At 46.8% G+C, this 18672-nt stretch overlaps 1 protein-coding gene across 3 annotated transcripts in view; it reads left to right on the top strand.

The window, feature by feature from the left end:
- The window catches only part of LOC146185092 (serine/threonine-protein kinase SIK2-like), a 30507-nt gene extending 12078 nt beyond the window's left edge, over window positions 1–18429 (top strand). For all 3 annotated transcript variants that reach the window (XM_084606080.1, XM_084606083.1, XM_084606081.1), the window contains exons 6-9: window positions 263–387; window positions 5619–5742; window positions 8777–8997; window positions 12969–18429. In XM_084606080.1, the coding sequence (XP_084462206.1) occupies window positions 263–387; window positions 5619–5742; window positions 8777–8997; window positions 12969–13883 (1385 nt within the window). In that variant the 3' untranslated portion in view covers window positions 13884–18429. The remainder of the gene's footprint in view (window positions 1–262; window positions 388–5618; window positions 5743–8776; window positions 8998–12968) is intronic.
- Window positions 18430–18672: the final 243 nt, after the last annotated feature.

An 18672-nucleotide genomic window follows, 5' to 3' on the forward strand; every position in this document is an offset into this window, starting at 1 on the left:
GACTCGAAATCTGAGATTTGCCTTCATGCAACAACTCAAAATTAATGGCACTCACAGGTGGCTATACTCAAGTGGTTCAGTTGAAGGGGTGCAAACCGTTGTTGCAGTCAACCTGTCAGAAATTGTTCGAGGGAGCCTGCTGTGTTAAGCTTCTTGTGGAAGTGTGCTGTGTGGTTTTGTTTAACGGCCACTTTTTTTGTTCATACCTCTTGGGTTTAGTGCAGAAGTGCAGTAGTTTGTTTTACTGCCTGCCCGCATGCAGACTTTGGCTTCAGCAACTTCTTCTCACCAACGGGTCACCTCACAACGTGGTGTGGCAGCCCGCCGTATGCAGCACCCGAGGTGTTCGAGGGAAAGCGATATGTGGGCCCAGAGGTGGACGTCTGGGTGAGGATGCCTTTTGTCATGTCACGCTACCCTGCCTACCAGGAACTGTGGGCCACGGCTATTTTCCTGCTGCACTCGTAGACCGTGCGATTGTCAATTTGAACGCTCCGGTACAACTTTTAAATATGGTGTAGTATCTGTTTGAAGCTAGGGAACTACAATATAATTTTCTTGGTTGTTTTTCTTATTTTTCCTGCATGGTATCGATTCTAAATTCGCTGTGGGAGCAGTGGAACATTGAAGTTGGGTATGGCTGCTCCACAAGCATGGCACGTGCAATGAAATGTGGCAGATCTCGTGATTCTGTTACGCCAATGGTTGATTTGATTGATCCTGTGCTGATTAACCAACTAATATATAGATTAATTGACTAAATGAGGAATGATCTGTGTATGCAGCAGTGATTCTGAGGATATGGCGTCACTGCCCAACTTTACTTCAGAAGCCAAAGAGTACCTGAGGAACATTTGCGGCTGTGCCTCAGTTTCCTCTTTGAGGCCATTTTGACCAACTCACTCGAAGTATTGAAAAACGTGTTGACATCATCGGTATCATTTTTCTCATTTGTAAGGTTTCCAAAACATTGAGGTCTTTTTGGAGGAACACTTGACAGTGCAGTCATACCGATCACCTCAAGCCTGCCTCTCATGCACCTGCAGTAGTCCACACCAGGAAGCATAAAATATGCGAGTAAAGGTTATGAGGCGAAAGCTGTACTTTCTGAGCTACAACTTTCAAGGTCAGCAAACTCACACAGTGATCTTGAAACCACTAGGAGCGGCTGTGTGTGTGTTCTCGTCTCCTGCGTTGCCGTGGCGCTGCATTTGCCAGACGGCGTGACTAGCCATATATCGAGCGCTGCAACTGCTCTCGCTCTGCACTTGCTGAACTGTTATTAGCGGCGCAACGAATCTAGTGCAAGAGCAGTTCAGCACAGACGCCAGGCTGCATCTGACAACTCGGCCGACATTGCTTGCCATGTGAAACTTTTGCGAGAGCAACGAGCTAAACGAGAAGAGACACCTAAATACAAGGAAGTTCGCTTGGCCAAACAATAAAGGTTATCATCAAGAACGCTGTGCTAGGCTGAGTGCTGCGGCCTGTGCGATTGTGTCAGCCCTGAGATTCACCACGTCTAACCAAGTGTCTCCATGCAAAACAGAACTTTCGCTCGTATCATTAGATATAGCAGAGTTAAACCTCAGCAATAGTTGTTGTCGGGCTAGTGGGCTTAAACTTGTAATGCCATGAAAGGTTATGCGCAAAAGAGAACACACGAAGAAAGATAAACACAACAGGACGTGCGCTCGTCCTGTCATGTTTATCTTTTTTTGTGTTGTCTTTTTTGCGCATAACCTTTCATGGTATTACAAGAGTTAAACCTGGCTAAGCCTTCTTTATAAGCCTTGGTGGAAGATTATGGCTAGTTGTGCGAGGAAATGTGGTACTAGTACTGAGACTGCACAATCAGAACTTTTGGCATTAAAACGATGGCTTGATGAGTCCCACGTGCACTCCCGTGACTGCGTGTTAAGTCGGCTACACATACGTCTTGAAAACGATAATTTTGACGACGCGGCTTGAATTTGCCTGCTCGAACTCTTCAAAGACGTTTTACGACGTGCGGGACGACCACGTCAGCAACATATCTTTCTGCCAAGGCCCCATTTATAAAGTAGAACTGCTTTCACTCAGCGGCACAAATGTCTTTATTAGGCATCTGCATCATTATGGGAAAAACAAAGAATTTTCATTGTTTACCTGTGGCGTAGAGGAACGACATGACTGTACCTACACCAGAAGCGCTTTTCCTGCAGTGATGCATGGCATGCCGGGTGACTGTATTAGTCGATGTTGCTGGGCCTAATGTGCTTGCCCGCTGAAGCTGCAATGGAAGACGGTTTCAAACTAGCCACCGCTTGTTTCAGAAACGTCTAATCTTGTTTGCTGCCAGCACAATAACGTCCTGCTGTTAAGAGTATAAAATTGAATTCCGTAATGCCTTCATCAACGAAGTGCACTGGAAAGAGCTGCCACACATTGGCGACTGTGGGTCGCATGCACGAAGTTTTAGCCATTGTCAGAACCATCATTATAGGCCAGCGTACACTGGATCACATTATTACGTATACTTGTCCCCATCCTTTATTACGATTTGGAATGTACTGGGTTGATGTGATGACAATTAAATGCTCTGAAAATTAAGAGCTCAAAGGAAATTGCAAAGTAGATCAACAGAGCTAGAACTTAATATTTGTGCATATATTTGTTTTAATTTCCCTTCCTGTAATGACCCTCAAATGAGGGTTGACAGTATTCCTAAATAAATAACATGAAAAATAAATATAGCAGTACAGTGTAGCCTGGTTATAACGAAGCCGGTGGGAATGGAAAATGACTGCTATATCTGCTATTTCACTATATGTAAACTCGTAAAAGAAAAAAAAAGTTGCTGACCGAAATTTTGGCTTGACATGCTTGATTATTCTGACTTTTTCACGGCATCGTGGCATGCTGCATAGTATATGAGTGCTTGAATATACTATGAGTATATGAGTGCGTTCGCTCGCAAAATGTCGCTGGTAATGCAGCCATCGAAACACCAGTTGCTGCCCACTGCCTGTGAGAATACTGCACGGTGAGTCAGTCAGTGAAGTATCAGAATGGGCACAAAACTGCTGCCTCCTTCCTCCACTATGTGGCAATTGGAAATTTGATTTCTCGTATGTGTTTGTGGTCCCTAGTGAGTCCGAAAGATTGGTCGTCGACTGTGGGCAAATTGATTTATCGCCGCTGGAAGAAGTGGTCCAGTGTTGCCTGAACATGCTTCCTGAGCACCGACTTCAGGATTGCAGCCTCCACATCCAAATATATAGTCAAGTCTTCCTCCGGACTCCCGAGGAACATCCCTAGAGCATCAACCACTGAGGTGGTCATCAGCTTGCGAAACTCAACATAGCCGAGAAATCAAGGAACAATGGGTGCAGTGAGCCAAGCTATGCAGTGCAGTAACCTTTCATTTTGCGGCTGTGCAGACGACGGCGGGCACGTGGCCATCAGCCAGGTTTCGCTCTTATTTTCGTACCAAAATTTCTCTGAAAAGTGTAAAACATTTCTGTTTATCAGTAGAAACGTATATATTTTTTCACCTGCTACAAAATCTCTTTCCTATATTCGCTGAGACTCTTTCATTACTTTGTTAGAGCCATACCCAAATTGTATTGAAAATGCAAAAATGGGAGTGGGAAATTGAAATCCCTTCGTTATAACTGCTATTTCGCTATAAGTGGCTTCTCTATAACTGGGCTGGACTGTAGATAACACTACTTGTTACCAAGTAGCAAGGTTACATTGATGCTTTCTGTAGCCACCCTGCCGGCATGGTAGGTGCATGCTTTTCGCTAGACATTCTTAGTCCTAAGCTGCTTTGCATCAGAGCCATCATAGTTGGTTCTTCACGACAAGTCACTGCCTATCATAGGATGTCTAATCCTGTTACCAGCGAATCGAATAGTCTCACTAAAATTAAAGTTCACTTGGTTTCCGCCCTGCCTCATGTTGTGAAGCTAACGAAGAGCTCACCTGGCGAGGGCCATCAGTATGGATTAATTATTTAGGTTCGCTTTACATCATGACTTTGATGTATTTGAAAATTGGTTACAAGAGATCCAAGACCGCCCGCAGGCAAACGGCAAGTTCAGGTAGTCAGTTTCACACCTGATGGCAATAACTGCCATCTGGTGTCCAAGGTTGCTCTCTTGACTTGTCTTCATGTGTGAAAAGTGATTGAAGAGTGCCATTAAGCGAAGTGACACTTGCAGCCGTCCAACGTGCCATTCTTTATATTGAACGACCAGTGAAACTGGGGTTTGATGTAACATGCAACTTTCCTGTGCTTTCCTGTTGTATCTTCAATAAAGTGATCTGTGTGTTCAGTACAGCCTATAGTTTAAGATGTCTAGCTTCAATATGTCTGGGCTCGACTGTGCCTCAAAAATGAAAGTAGTAGTTTTTTTTTTTCCCGCAAACTTGTCATAATGCATATTGTAGAAAATCATGTAAAGCTTTTTCTTCCAGAAACTCGAGAAGACTCTTGCTCTTGGTGTGGTCTGTTTACCTCTTGGAGAAATCCTCCCCCTTTGTCGCCGACAGTCCCACTTCCTGTAGAATCCGTATCCTTGACGCCTTTGTCCCTGCACAAGTCCACAGCAGGTGGCGAACATCCACCTCTGCAGCCGGTGTGGAACAGTTCGGGCAGGTGGTCAGTCCTATGTCTTGTGAACCCCATCGGCATATGACCGGCGGGGTTAGGGCCGCCCCAGCCCTTATTCTTCTATGGGATACCTCCTCCAGTTAAGTTAAATTACGAGGGAAGGGCTAAGTGCACGGAGGGATGATGGCACAAAAGACACAAAAGAACAAACACAGTCGCACTTTGATACGTTGCCGGCTCGTATGATTTCCCGGTTTATATGCTCAAAGTCTTAGGCATTAAAAAGATCTCCCATAGAGTTGCACTATTTTTCTCGTGGTTAATACATTCCAGGAAAATTCAATTTCTCAATTACGTATATACATACAACCGAAGGGGAGTGACAGGAAACACTGAAGGACAGCGGCGCTCAGCCACTGTGGTGACTTATCTGCATTGCATAGGTGAAAAGGGGGAAAGCAAAGAAAAAGCAACAACATACCAATATATGACAGGCTTGTTCCGGCAGTGACACGACTTGGAGAAAAACGCGGTTCCTTCTTTACAGTGTTCAAGAAACGTAGCTTGTTGGGCCTGTTGGTGCATAGTTGAAGGTGAAAACCAGTGGGAAGAGGACACGTTAACAAGGAAGGAGTGCACAAGTGCCTCGGGGTTACAGGTGCAAAACCTTTGAGAACTACAATTGCGCACTTCTTAATTCTCTCCTGGGTATTTACGTCCCCCGGTAACACGATTTGCCAGAAGAGCTGAGCTGATGGCTCAACTGGGCAGCCCGACAGCACTTAGCAGAAAACTTCCTCTTATCTGCTGGCTCCTTCATTCTGTGGGCCAGTAGAGATGCTTGCTCGGGAGTTTAGCGGGCCGTCTGAAAGGGAATAAGACTCAACTGCTGTAATCGCCCTGGTGCTGCTCTCATGCACACAGGCACAAGTTGAGGTGTCTAGTGACTGTTGGACAAGGTGCCCCATGAAAAGTTCGTGTACAAGGCATGACACGCTTGCGGGGGAACTCTGTGCAGAGCCTGGGCGTGGTACTCTACGTGCTGGTGTGCGGGGCGCTGCCCTTCGATGGCAGCAGCCTGCAGGTGTTGCGCAGTCGAGTGCTCTCTGGGCGCTTCCGCATACCCTTCTTCATGTCGACCGGTGAGTGGAGTTTATGCTATGTAGGAAAATGTGCAGTGTTCACCTTTCAATACACACGTGTCTAGTAAAGGGCTTGAGTTTGGAATTGGATTATGAGTGCAGAATAAAAAGTTTACTAATTCAAACATCTGCTCACTAACACATAGTACTCCTTTAAGGTAGTACTTTGGACGGTTCAAACTACAAGTTGGGCTATTCACTTCCCTGTAAGGGACACTGTGGACAGCTGCCAAATTTTTGTTGTTAGCAAAATCATATAGTTTGGCATTTCCTGGCTTTTGTGTCACTTGTCTGGCTACAATCGACATATTTACCGCTTTGAGATTTGGATTTGAAGTTGAAAAACATTTTTTTTTCTGCAGCTTTGATGCAAACACGGATAATTTTCACGACTTAAACTCCGAAAGTGATGCATATGCTGACTCTTTGATTGCTAGTGGAAAGCGGAGAAGCAGGCATTATCAAAACTACTGCCAGCCTGGTGTCGCAGGCACCTTTACTCAGCCGGTTCCCAGCAATGAAGTTTTCGCACAGCACTCTGGCCTGCACATCAGCTACCTCAGCATCACAGAGCATGGTGTGCTTTTGAGGGCTGAGGCAACTTACTTGGAAAATTGTAGCTGTGTTTGGGTGGTTGTTCTCCTTTTGCAAGCACAGCATTGTGCTGACAACATGACTCTGTGCCAGTTGGCACAATGAGTGGTTAGGGTGATGATTTGTAGATGTCACATAGTGATATGTAGCCATGACAGCTCTTTGCATGTTGCTTACATCACTTTTGTGCAACTTGAGGGCACCGCCATAATATGTGTTCAACTTTGCAATCAAGTCCCCAGTGAGCCAGGCTTTTCCTCCTAGGCTTCGACCGCTTTCAGTTTTGTGCTTTTGCACAAGATTTTGCAAAGCTGTTCCCATTCTCTTTTTTTACGTAATTTACACAGTCTTCTTTCTGCACTGGGATAAACCCAATAAATTTCTGCTTGGTTCAAGGCATCAAATGTGCGACTGTTCCCATCACAGAGAACAGTTATGTAGCGGAGATTGTGGCACTCAATAGATCTTTGGAATAAAATGAGGCTCGTCTCAACCCCCATTTGCCCCGATATGCACTCAGTGTTCTTCTGACACTGGTGCTTTTTCTTCCACTCCTCATATCCCCCAGTGTCAGGTTTGGGACCGAGTTCACAGCCTAAGCAAAAATTACTAAGGACAACATAGTCCAGCACATCGCCGATGGGCAGCTCGACCACAGCTCCAACGCCAATATGCGACGAGTGGCCCTGCGTCATCCATGTCATGTCGAAGCATACAGCGATACTGTTTCGGTGGCCAAACCACAACTCTTCGTACAGAGTCGCCACTTCACGTGCGCACTGCCCCATCGCGGTCTCTGCAGCTTGTGTGGCAGCAGGCTTTAGGGTGTTTTTCAGGTGATCCTGAAAAGTTTTCTTATGCATGGCTCGTCCAGGCAGCCTCATGGCTGAAAATGTATCGTTCATGGCCGTTTGGCCGTTGCTAGCTGAAAGCATTGCTCGTCCCGCGAGAATGTTTACTTCAATGAGATTGCACTTTTGATTGCAACGCTTTGCGCCGTCAATCCTCGGTGAGCTTCACTCGGACACCACTTCACCACAGGTTTTGCAAGGTCATAATCCCAATCATCTCGCACTACCTCCATACTCCCACGGCACGTTTTGCATGCCACAATGCTTACAAGCGCGTTCACAGCGGCAAGATCGGCTATAACATAATTGGCAGCTGACAGAGGTGATGCTTCCTCACCGTGACTGCTCTTGAAATGCTTTATCTTTCTTTCCTTTGCTGGCGTTGTATCAATCTGTTGAAGCACAGCTTCCTTACGGGCACTCACGTGTTGCACTGCGCTGCTTGTCATGAGTGCTCTGTTAATCCGTATGCGATCAACGGAGCTACTGCGAAGAGGCTCGCTATGCAGGCAGCCGAACGGTGCCGGCGAGGTGCAATTTGCCGGTGTTGCAGTGTCCGCACTCAATGGCCGGGCATCCTCTACATGTCGAAGTGGCGTCAATTCTCCTTCAGACTTTTCGGTGCCAAAGTCGTGCACTGACGCGCTGCTCAGGCAGTCCAGCAAAGCCGGAGATGCGATGTTTTTCGGTGACATAGCGCCCTCAGTCGATTGCATAGCATCGCGGATTCATCTGCGCACTTTTTTATTTTTCTTTGCTTCCGCCCAAAGCGGTTTTCAGAATAGAATTTTGTCAGACCTCCAGGCTTGGTACAGCATTGGACAGGACTTGACAAAATGGCGTCTTCGTTGCACGCCCGCGGTCACCTGCTCTGATCCAGCCAATCGCAAGCCGCTAAGTTGGTCACGTGTTCCAACTGGCCAATAGCAATGTGCACTGCACATTTTCTTTGTGATCGTTTTCTTCGCGACTGGTGCAACCTCAATGTTGCTGCTAGATATAAAAAGGAAGCTTGAAGCACAAACTTTCAAACAAAGCCAAAATGGCGCCGCTGGCAGGCGTCGTTCCCAAGCTACGGATGGCAGAATTCGGCCACAATTTGTCCTCAATTTAAAGAGCCGTGATCGCGGTTGAAGTTCTTTCGGCTCATCTAAAGTAAAATATACTGATTATTTTTGCATCAAAATTTGTAAATAGGTGCAGATATATGTCAGGATACCAAAAATGGAGACATTGAAAATTCGATTTTAGGCCGATTTTCACAAAGACCCAGGTCCCCCCCTTAAAGAAACCCAGGTAGTCTGAATTATCCGGAGCCTACCTCTAGGGCATTCCTTTTAGGCTCAGTTACTTTGATACATCAAACCGTATGAACTAAACTGAACAGTCTCAGTGGTCATAGGCCAATTTAAATTTCTTGACCTCTAGCAAAAATTCAAAATTATTAATCATTTTAAGGACTGTGAAGGAAGTGTACTCAAAAGATGTCCCTTCATACTAGAAGGCACTGAACTTTGATATGAGAGAATAAAATGCATATTTATGGAAGCGTGGATCAAGGGTGCTTTTATATGTCATTTGGTTGGCAGAGTGTGAGCACTTGATCCGCAAGATGCTGGTGCTGGAACCGAGCCGGCGGCTGACCGTGGAGCAGGTCAAGCGGCACCGTTGGCTCCAGCCGGCGGGCATGCATGCTCCCATGGCACCGGCTGCACCTTCTGACCGGGAGGCTGCACGTCGAGGGATTCTCGACGATGGTGTCCTACGCCTCATGCAGAGTCTCGGTATCGATCCAGCCCGCACGCAGCAGGTAAGCAGCCTCCGTGTCGGGTTGGCTGAAAATGCAGGGAAGCACTAAGCACAGGTTTTTCTTCTTAACACACGCTACTTGCAGATCGTGCTGTGATTTTTCTTCCTCGTCATTAAAGACTGTCTCTGTAAACATGCTGTAAACACATTGAGATGGAAAAAAGAATTACGAGGTGGCAATTAAAGAATGTTTCAGTGCTGGCGAAGAAGTACAATGCGGGAAAAACGGGACATAGTGAGAGACACTTTTCCCCTCACTGTGTATTCTCTGTCCCGCGCAGTGTTTTTGCTGTGTTACACCAACTAGACTAGAATGCCACCTTAGTGAATTTCAGCAGTAGCTGAAACTCGCTAGTGGGATTTAAATTTGGTTTACACATCTTGTCTAGCATACGAGCAAGGGACTGCTTGACAGCATGCAATTGGAGGACGTGTTGCAAAAGAATTGGAGGTAATATCGCATCTGCAGCAGATTGCTTGAACTTTTGTGGATGTAATGTACATAGATATAGTGAATTATCGAATGAAACAAAGCAAAAGGAGAGTTAGTTTTGTCTGTATCAAATTTTCTAAGGGAGGGGGGTGGGGGAGCTTTTAGTATAACAAAGTGAAAATTTTAAAATTTGATGCTCAGTTAGTTAAAATAGAGGAGTTTGTTGCATTCATATAGCACAAAATGTTGTAAAAGAGCCCCCCCCCCCCCCCCCCCCCCCCTAAAAAAATTTAAACACAATATTTTGATACAGTAAAATCTCGTTAATTCGAACTTCAAGGCACCGGAAAAAAGTTGGAATTATCGAATGACCTCGAGAAAATTGTGCGAAACCATTCCATTGCTGCAGATTTATTTGGAGAAAAACTCAGAAATAATCACCTGCCTTTAACGCGAAAGCTGTGTGTCAGCTACGATTTTGCACAGTTCTGTGAGATGCTTCGCTGCGCGAATGCTGTTGTAAGTCTCGAAGCAGAATTGTTCCAGAACGACAAGAGCCTCCGTGGCCTCTCTCACCGTGTGCGTGGTGCTTATTGCAGCTTCTCACATGCGGTGTCGCCTTCTAAGGATTCGTTGTCCGAGGCACCGAGCACATTTTCGACAACCTCGTCCTCCATTAATGACCCAGCGATGGCCACACCCGTGCCTTTGTTGATATAGTCCTCAAGATGCATTTGTTAAGGAAGTGAGCTTTCAAAACGATCGTCATTAGACAGTGCATTGGCGCACTCGTCAGTAGTGCGCACTGGTTCATCTGCATCAGACTGAGCAAAAGCTACAGTGACAGAAACAGTTGGCGATAACCTGCGGTGGCGTACTGTCCCAATCATAAGCTAATATGTGCACGACGCTGAGAAGAGACATTTCATACGTTTTCGTAGCCTCATTGCACAGGAGCATCCTTTCCAGGATAGGCCTCCTATACTTCGTCTTGACGAACTGAATAACCCCCTGGTCCACAGGCTGCAAGACAGCAGCAGTGTTTGGAGGAAAGAAGGCTAGCTTTACAGCCTGTAGTCCAGAAACGTTGCAGTGTGCGCTGAAATTATCAACAACCATCAACACCTTCCGGTCGTTCGCCTGGAACTGACAGTCCAGCTTATGCAGCCATTCTCTAAATATCTCCACGGCCATCCATGCCTCACGATTCGTGTACTAGTAAACTGGAAGGCTTCTTCGAAAACATCTAGGTTTTCAGGACCTGCCAATCACAAGCAGAGGCAGGCACTCCGTTTTGGTTATGTTTGCTGCAAGAAGAATCGTCACTCATTCTTTGCTGCATTTGCCGCCGATGCAGGGATCCCTCTTAAATGCTATAGTTTTGTTCGGGAGTTCCTTGAAAAAAAAAAAAAGCGCAGTTTCGCCATCATTGAAAGTTTTTTCCGGCTCAAATGCAGCAGTATGCTCGCGGAGCTTTCTAGTTTTCCAATTCTCAGTGACATCATTGACTGCTTATTCACAAAAAATAAAAAATAAATAAATAAATAGAAAAAGATATGGAATCACATAACACACCGTACACATCAAATCAAAACTTTAAATCCAATTTATTGAGTTAAATACATCTCTATATGTATGTAATTTTCGCTTGCACAGGTCACAAAAACAAAACTGTCCAGAGAGTCCATGTTTTTGTAAACATTTTCTGGCACAGCTTGTTGCTGAGACAAAAAGTCTCGCAACTTTGCGAGGCATCCTACAACCTCAACTACAGTCACAGGTTTAGTATCTGGCTCTGTCATTTCCTCTTCTTCGTCGCGCTCTTCTTTATCACGAACACTGGAAACAATCTCCTGATGTATTTGCTCAGCACAGGTGACCAGTTGACTATCACACTGAGCATAGTCTTCAAATGAAGTGTTACTGTCAACATTTAGCTCATGGCAGACCTCCGACCACATCCCGAGGTCGATCACCTTGTCGCGCTGCTGTTCCTCTTGCTCACTTTCACCACACAGAGGTCAAAGGCCAGACTTGAGCCAACAGTTTCGAATCGTAGCTAGTGTTACCTTCCACCAGGAGCCTGTTACCATCTCGGCTGCCTGCTTGACATTGATTGGAAGATTGTTGCCAATCCGTAAGTTGATTAAAACCCGTTAAACAAGCCGCCATCGGTACTCAACCTTCAAGTTTTGAATAATGCTCAGGTCTAGTGGTTGAAGGAGAGAAGTGCAGTTTGGCAGGAGGTACTCAACACGAACACTGCTTAAATAGAGATCGATGAGGTGTGCAGAGAAATTGTCTACAGTCAAAAGAATGTTTATTTTTTGCCTTCCTCATTCCTTCATTCACGCCCTAGAGCCATTCGGTGAAAAGATGCTTGGTTATCCATGGTTTTTTGTTTTTTTCTTTAAGTGCAGGGGAGGGAAGGGGCATCTTTAAAGCATCGAGGCTTCGCATATTTTCGTACCACCAGCGGCTGGAGCTTGTGGCTGCCACTAGCTTTGCAGCACAGCAGGGCAGTAATCCTTATTTCAGACTGCTTCCCACCTTTGCAGTTGTCGTTCTGAAATGCCATCGTCTTGTTTGGTAGAGTCCGATAAAATATGCCTGCTTCATCGGCGTTGTAAACGTCGTTGGGTGAATATCCATTAATTGCATCCCAAAGTTTTTTATCTCTCCAGGTTCTCGCTTGCTTTCGCCACAAATCGTTTTCCACGCGATCCCGTGCCTGTCCTGAAATCGAGTTAGCCATCCACTGCTTGCTTCGAAGGCCCAAACGTTCAGAAGAAAAGCAGATTCCTCCGCTTTGGGCTGTGTCATTAGGCCGGACACTGGAACGTTTTAGGATCGCAAGTCGTGAAGCCATATCGCAACGGCATCGTCTACTTTCTTGAAATATCCTGTGCAGAGCAGTTTCCTGATAGGATTGCACGAAGTCTCTCCTTCAATCTTCGATTTTCGCTTTACGATCGTTGACAACGTCGACGCTGCAATACCATACTCCTTTGTTAACGTCCATTTGCTGTCGACTGTCCTTTAATTGCTGAAGGATTTTCACCTTGTCTGATATGGACAACCACTTCCGTTTTGTAGCACTCATTGCGAACATCGGCGAACGAACCGTCTTCCTGCGATTGCACATGTTACCCGAACCAATGAAAAAAAAAAGGAAGAAAAAAATACATGTGGTTGACGCAGTTCGGTTTTGTTTCTTCTCAGTCGTTCTGCCTCAGTGGCGCTGTAAGCGCCAGCGACGTTCCACTACCGTCGTTGCAGGGGCAGTTTGCACAGGGCTACCATCGGCTATGCCAATGCTGCACAGCTTAAAACTTCGTTGAAGTGGTTGCAAAAACGAGCCTGGGCTACCGATTCAGTTCGTTCTACTGAAATTTTCGCTATTCGTAAAGTCGTTCAACTGAAACATTTTTGCATAGAATGCATAGGAAATCTGCCGGGGATTTTTAAAAAGTTCATAATTTCGAAATATTCGTTGAACCGAATTCATATAAACGAAAGTTTACTGTATGTGCATGCAGTCCCTGGTGCAGGAGCGCTTTGACCACCACTCGGCCATCTACTTCCTGCTGCTGGAGCGCGCCCGCCGACTGGCTGGCGCCGCGGGCGAGCCGAGCCGGCGGCCCAGCACCGTAGCCGAGCAGACGTTGCGGCACGAGCCAGCAGCCGTGCTGCACCTACAGGCAGCGCTGGCAGCACACCCGACCATTGACAGTGTGCGTGGCCACACGTTTTGCCAGACCACTGACGGTAACCTGGCCACATGTCGCGTGCCGGCCGCTGCGCTGCTGAAGGGCTGGCCTCACCACGCTGCCACGCCACCGGCCACAGGCTCCATCGACGAGGGCGTCGAGGAGGACCTGGATCCCCCGGGTACACCACCACGGCCTGAACACCGTGACAGCCCACCACTGTGCAGCCTCACTCAGATGCTGAGCTTGTCCGACGCACCGCCCGCCCCATCACCAGTGCCACCACCTCCTGTTGCCTGCCTCGAGCCATGTCGCAGCGGTGCCGAGGGACCACACCGGTCAGCCGGAGACTTCAGGGAGGGTCGTCGTGCCTCAGATGGCCTCGTGACGTCCCCAGCAGGACCTGTGGCCACTACTGTGACTTTAATGGGGAGCGGGCCTCGTGACGAGCTCTTCGGCAGCGATCGGCGGTTGCCGCCTGAGGTGCTTCCGCTGACTCTGTGGAGCCAGAGCAAACCTTTGCAACGGCGGCCCCGCTGGGCGCGGCCCTGGCGTCCCCCACGCCCCCCATTGGCTGCCTGTGGCGGCGGCTCACTGGGCGACGTGCCGTGTCCCTGGGCAGGCCGTGCCTGGGAGGCAAGTGGCCGAGCTGCCAACCCATCTAGTCACTTGTACGCCACTGGCGACACTGTGGGTCACCATGCATCCTGGGACCCCAGCTTGGAGCAGATGGACACACTGTGAACAGTGGCGCGTGTGCGTACATGTTTTTTAGCCCCATCCGGAGGAGCCAACAAGGAACTCGCGGGTTTTGTTCAGTGTGACACTCAATTTCACCTCAGTTCACTCCATTGTAGGCTTTGCATGGACCTGTTCAGCAGGCCCAGTCTTACACGTAAGTCAATGGCGCAGTTGTTTCCTCCTCCTTTTCTCTATGTTTTGTTGCAGCGCCTGAATACATGGGAATCCTTTGTTGCGCTTCATTTGGCTTGCAGTGGCTTGAAGGGCTCCTGCTGTTGCGCTATTGATCTCTTCAATCCCGCATGACTCATTTGCTGATGTGTTGCAAGTACTCTACACCTTTGCAGCTGCCCCACTCTTCTGAACCACATGACTACCCACTCAACTGCCCTTGGTTTGTTGCCACTGCCAAGGTAGTCTCTAATGCACCAGCACACTGTCTGGTCCTAGCTTCTGTGTTGCAGATTGCCTGCTGAATTGCACCGTCTATCCCTGTAACTCTGCGTCCACTATGCAAATACAGTGGTGTGAAAGCAGCGGCAGTGTACCTGCCATGGCTGGCTGATGAAATTCCACTTGTTCCTTGGGGCAGCATCTGGTTGTGGTTGCAGCAGCTGGTTTTTGTCCACTGATATGTTTGCACATTTCAAGACTGCACAGTGGCCAGAAGTGTCCTTTAGCCTAGGGTGTTGCTGACATTGATGATCACACACTGCTCTGTTTTGGCCAAGGATGGTGTTTTGTTTGTGACTTTGGAAAGTGTGTCACTTTTAAGCATTGGATGATTCCTAGGGTGCACAGCTAGTGAACATTGTCAGTGCCACCTTGTGATATGCGGCGTACTACTAACGGTGGTTGTGGTGGCATATCTTAACCCCATATTATTTGATGGTGATTTTAAACTTGTGGAGAAGGTTGTAAGGTCATTACTGTCTACTCTTCTACTTGGTGTTACACATGATGAGTAGGTGTCACCTAGCAAAAGCTGTACCTTGCACACCCTATAATAATGCTTGTCACTGACTCCATAATTCATGCAATGGCTGCCTCACAGAGCAGGAAGCTTTATTGAGAATTGCTCACAACCATGGAGATGAGTGATTTAGGCAATTGGTTTTGCTGGGTATCTTTCATTTGTTTCAAACAGCTATAAATCCACCCTTCTGGAATTGAATTATTATTATGCAGTTGTAGACTGTAGTAAAGGTGTAGACTTTCCTTTGCATGGTTGGTGTACATTCCTAAGCTTAGGTGCTTTTGCTGATTTTTCCGGTTCATTAATTTCATGCATGTGGCTTTAGGCATCCAATCAAAGAAAGCATTGAGTGGCTCAGGTTCAAAATTATATTGTACCGGGATGGCGGGCTGCCCAGAATCCATACAAGGGTACAAGAGACCTAGAGAAGCACAACAGGCAGCGGCGATTCTTCTTCGTGATCTGTCTCGTACTCGCTTCCCGCGCTCCCTCCGCACCTCTTCTTTGTCGGCGCAGAGCACTAGACCGGCATATGCCGTATGACGTGCCTAACATCCTGCAACAATATTGAACCGGACAACAAACCTAATCTCTCGCATTGTAAACATTTTTATTTAATGTCTATCGAGTTAGATGATTCAGTGTGAAAACAGAGCATCAACACATTTTCAGGGGTGCTCAAAGGTGCAGCATGCAAGCAGAACAATGTGTTCTACACTGCACCTTGCTTCAGTGACAGCATAGCAATGCTTCACTAAGGACTCAGTACGAGGGGCAGTTGAAATTGAACACCACCTTTTCCAAAGCCTCGTGATGCTGCTGCTCAGGCTGTTTGGGGCTCTAGTCAGCACCTTTGTGTGGACTCATCCTTTGTTTGTGGCACATTCTTCATGCTTTGAAACATGGCTGTTTTGAGAAGATGAGTTGGTGTTCAGCTTTGAGGGTACAGGTTAGGGGTAGGCGCAGCTTTGTCAAGGAACTTGCTGCAGTTGAGCTAAAGTGGCTAATTGAAAACATTCCTCTGCACTTCACTAGTGTGGTGCACTGTTGTATTGTGATGTTTGACAGCTTGCTTAGTCTGGTTCTTGGCAAGTTGTGTAGTGTGACATATGTTTGTGAAAGTCTTGGACAACCTAACATGCTGTATATCCATATTGTCTACTTCATTCAAGCAGCTATGCCTGGCCTGACACTAATTTATTTGCTATGGTATTCCATAGAGCATACACCAGTTAATTATCTCGACAAGTTAGTGGTTAGTAATTAAATTTAGAACAGCCTTTAAGTGGCATGCAAATAGAAATTTCTGAGTGCTTTTTTGTGAGTTAAGATGTGTTATTATTTGATCAGCTGATTAGCAAATTAGGATTTCATTTAAGTACAAACAGCTTTCACGTGGATATATGTACCTGGCTTTAAAAAAAATTAAGGTACATTTTACACTTAGCGACATAATCTGCAAGAGAGAATGATGCAGATGAGGTAAGGTCGGCCACTTGAACGATCAGAGGTGGACCTGATGATGACACCACCATCTGGACATGGGAACTGCCATGAAGGCGCATTAATAGTGACTACATAGCTTTTCTTTGCAAGAAGACTGCATTCTATTAACATTTGCTTGCATGCCTTAGTAGGCTTGCTCTGTAATCGCTGTTGGCAGTGGCTAGAGTATACATTTGTAGGGCAGGTATGCGTCATTGCCTTTTGTGCTAGTCTGATCTGAAGTCATATATCCAATGACCAGCATTGTTTAAAAGTGTGGGGATAAGCCTCACTTTTACCTTCTTATAGTACCTTTTTAGGTGGAGGAGTAAGAGGCATAAGGGAACTCTACCAGCTTTCAGATATCAGTACGACTTGAGCTGCAACATACGCTCGAGATGCTAGTCACGTGAGCAGCACAGCTGTGTTGTGTACGCCATTCTGGCCCTGCAGTGGGACTGCACGAGTTTGTTCCTTCACAGTGATTCATCTTGCTGTCTCTGTTTTTATTTGTACAGGGTTGAAGGGGTGGGCGGCATCAAATAATATGTCGTGCTTGCGCGCATTGTTCCAGAACAATATGAGGAAGCACATTCAAGATTTAAAGATTTCATCTTGCATCAGTCTAGTTTACCTTGTCCTCGTAGTGAAAGTTCATGAAGGGGACTTGTATGTGTTATGAGGTGTGTATGTGTATGTTAGGAAATAAGTGCAAACGTAACTTTTAAGTGTTCCAACATACAAGGATTGCGTCCTGGAATCCAACCCTTGTATGTCGAACCCTAACTGTATTTGCTAGCCACTCAGTCTATTTGCAGTCTCAAAACTAATCGCTGGTTACTGCACGAGTGTAATGCGAGATTCAGCGATAGCTGCTTGTGGTGGTGGTCGCACCATTTGCTGCGCCATGGAGTGACATCCCCTATGCACAAAGGTGCAAATGGTGAGATATTATTTCACGCCACTGCACGCAGAAGGCACCACCACTCCCCTTTGCTTCTTGTTTGTTATGCTGACGATGCAGGACTTAGAAACATGTCCGTAACAGCTGTCTCCGTAGGAGCATGAGGAACTGCAATTCAACAATGTGGGGGACTTGTTACCCAGCGCCTCTCATTGTTGCTTTCATTTTCTGTGGAGACCTCAGTGAGAGTGAGCGCTCCGGCTATGTGTCACGCCACTGTGGCTGGCAGGCCGCGTGGTGGTGCTGACTGCCTTTCATTCTCACTTATTTGCTCCTCTGTAGTGAGCTAGCATGCAGAAACAAAATGAGGAAAGCGTTGTAGTAATGCGTCATCGTAGGTTTTGCGATTTGGCAGCCGCGCCTCTGAAGTCCGTGCGTGTCATGCTTCTCCCATGGAGCTGTTGCATTGTCACGGCTGTCCTGCTTGTGCTGCACTGTCATGGAGTGGAGCCCAAGTCCCCCTGCTTTCTTACATGCTGCCTCGTGCAGGGCTCTGTGTAACTTTGGAGGTCGTAGTCCAAATGGAACTCAACATGTCAACATGTGCAGTCTACGTTAGTCGGCCCTCGCGTATACTTTTTCATGAAGCAGCGCCTCGTAGCGGCGGTGCTGTCAACTTGATATATCAAAGTGGCACCAAAGACATAGTAGAGTCGAGTTTGGTATACCTTAGGGAGTGACGCGTTGCCCACACATTTTTCCCACATGTGCTTTTCACTAGGAATGTAGAGTTAGTCACAAATGCGCGTGTGTTTGTCCGCTGATTGCCCAGGAGGGTGTTGTCATGGCAGCTTTGGTCGTGCAGCGAGTTGTGTGGATTCGGCACCTCACCGAAAGTTGTATTCCACCTCCTGACAGCGGCCATGACCGGTCCCACTGGAAGCTGCCACAGTCATACATGTGTGGAACTGGTGTGTGTGTGTGTGTTCCTGCCGAACTGTCTGCTGTGTGTGCGCACCTGTGGGATTGGCGCTGCAGTCTCCATGGAGTGCCACTGAAGCCTCTGGGTACAAAGCACATCTTGCTGTGCGTGGTCGCCGAGCGCAGACCCGACCTGTTTGTCCACGAAACGTGTGCCGTATGTGTTGCCAGGGATTGAATAAAACACGCACTCGACAGGCCAATGTTTGTGCATGGTCTTCAGCATGCGACCAGTAAAGTGTTGAGCTCTTAGTTTTTACTTTTGATAGATCATTTTCTGCCAATAATATTTTTTAGGGATAACTATTTTTTCTTTCCGGTGAAATATGTGATGCCTCAGAGTGACCAAAAATTAGTCTGAGAGTACTCTGGCATTTTTATGAGCATGAGCAGCTCATTTACTGGTAATTATCATGCAAAGATATCCCTGTGAAAGGAAATCCTAT

The sequence above is a fragment of the Amblyomma maculatum genome, chromosome 6 (genome assembly GCF_055883805.1).
Source record: "Amblyomma maculatum isolate TAMU_Amacu chromosome 6, ASM5588380v1, whole genome shotgun sequence".
Classification (NCBI taxonomy): domain Eukaryota; kingdom Metazoa; phylum Arthropoda; class Arachnida; order Ixodida; family Ixodidae; genus Amblyomma; species Amblyomma maculatum.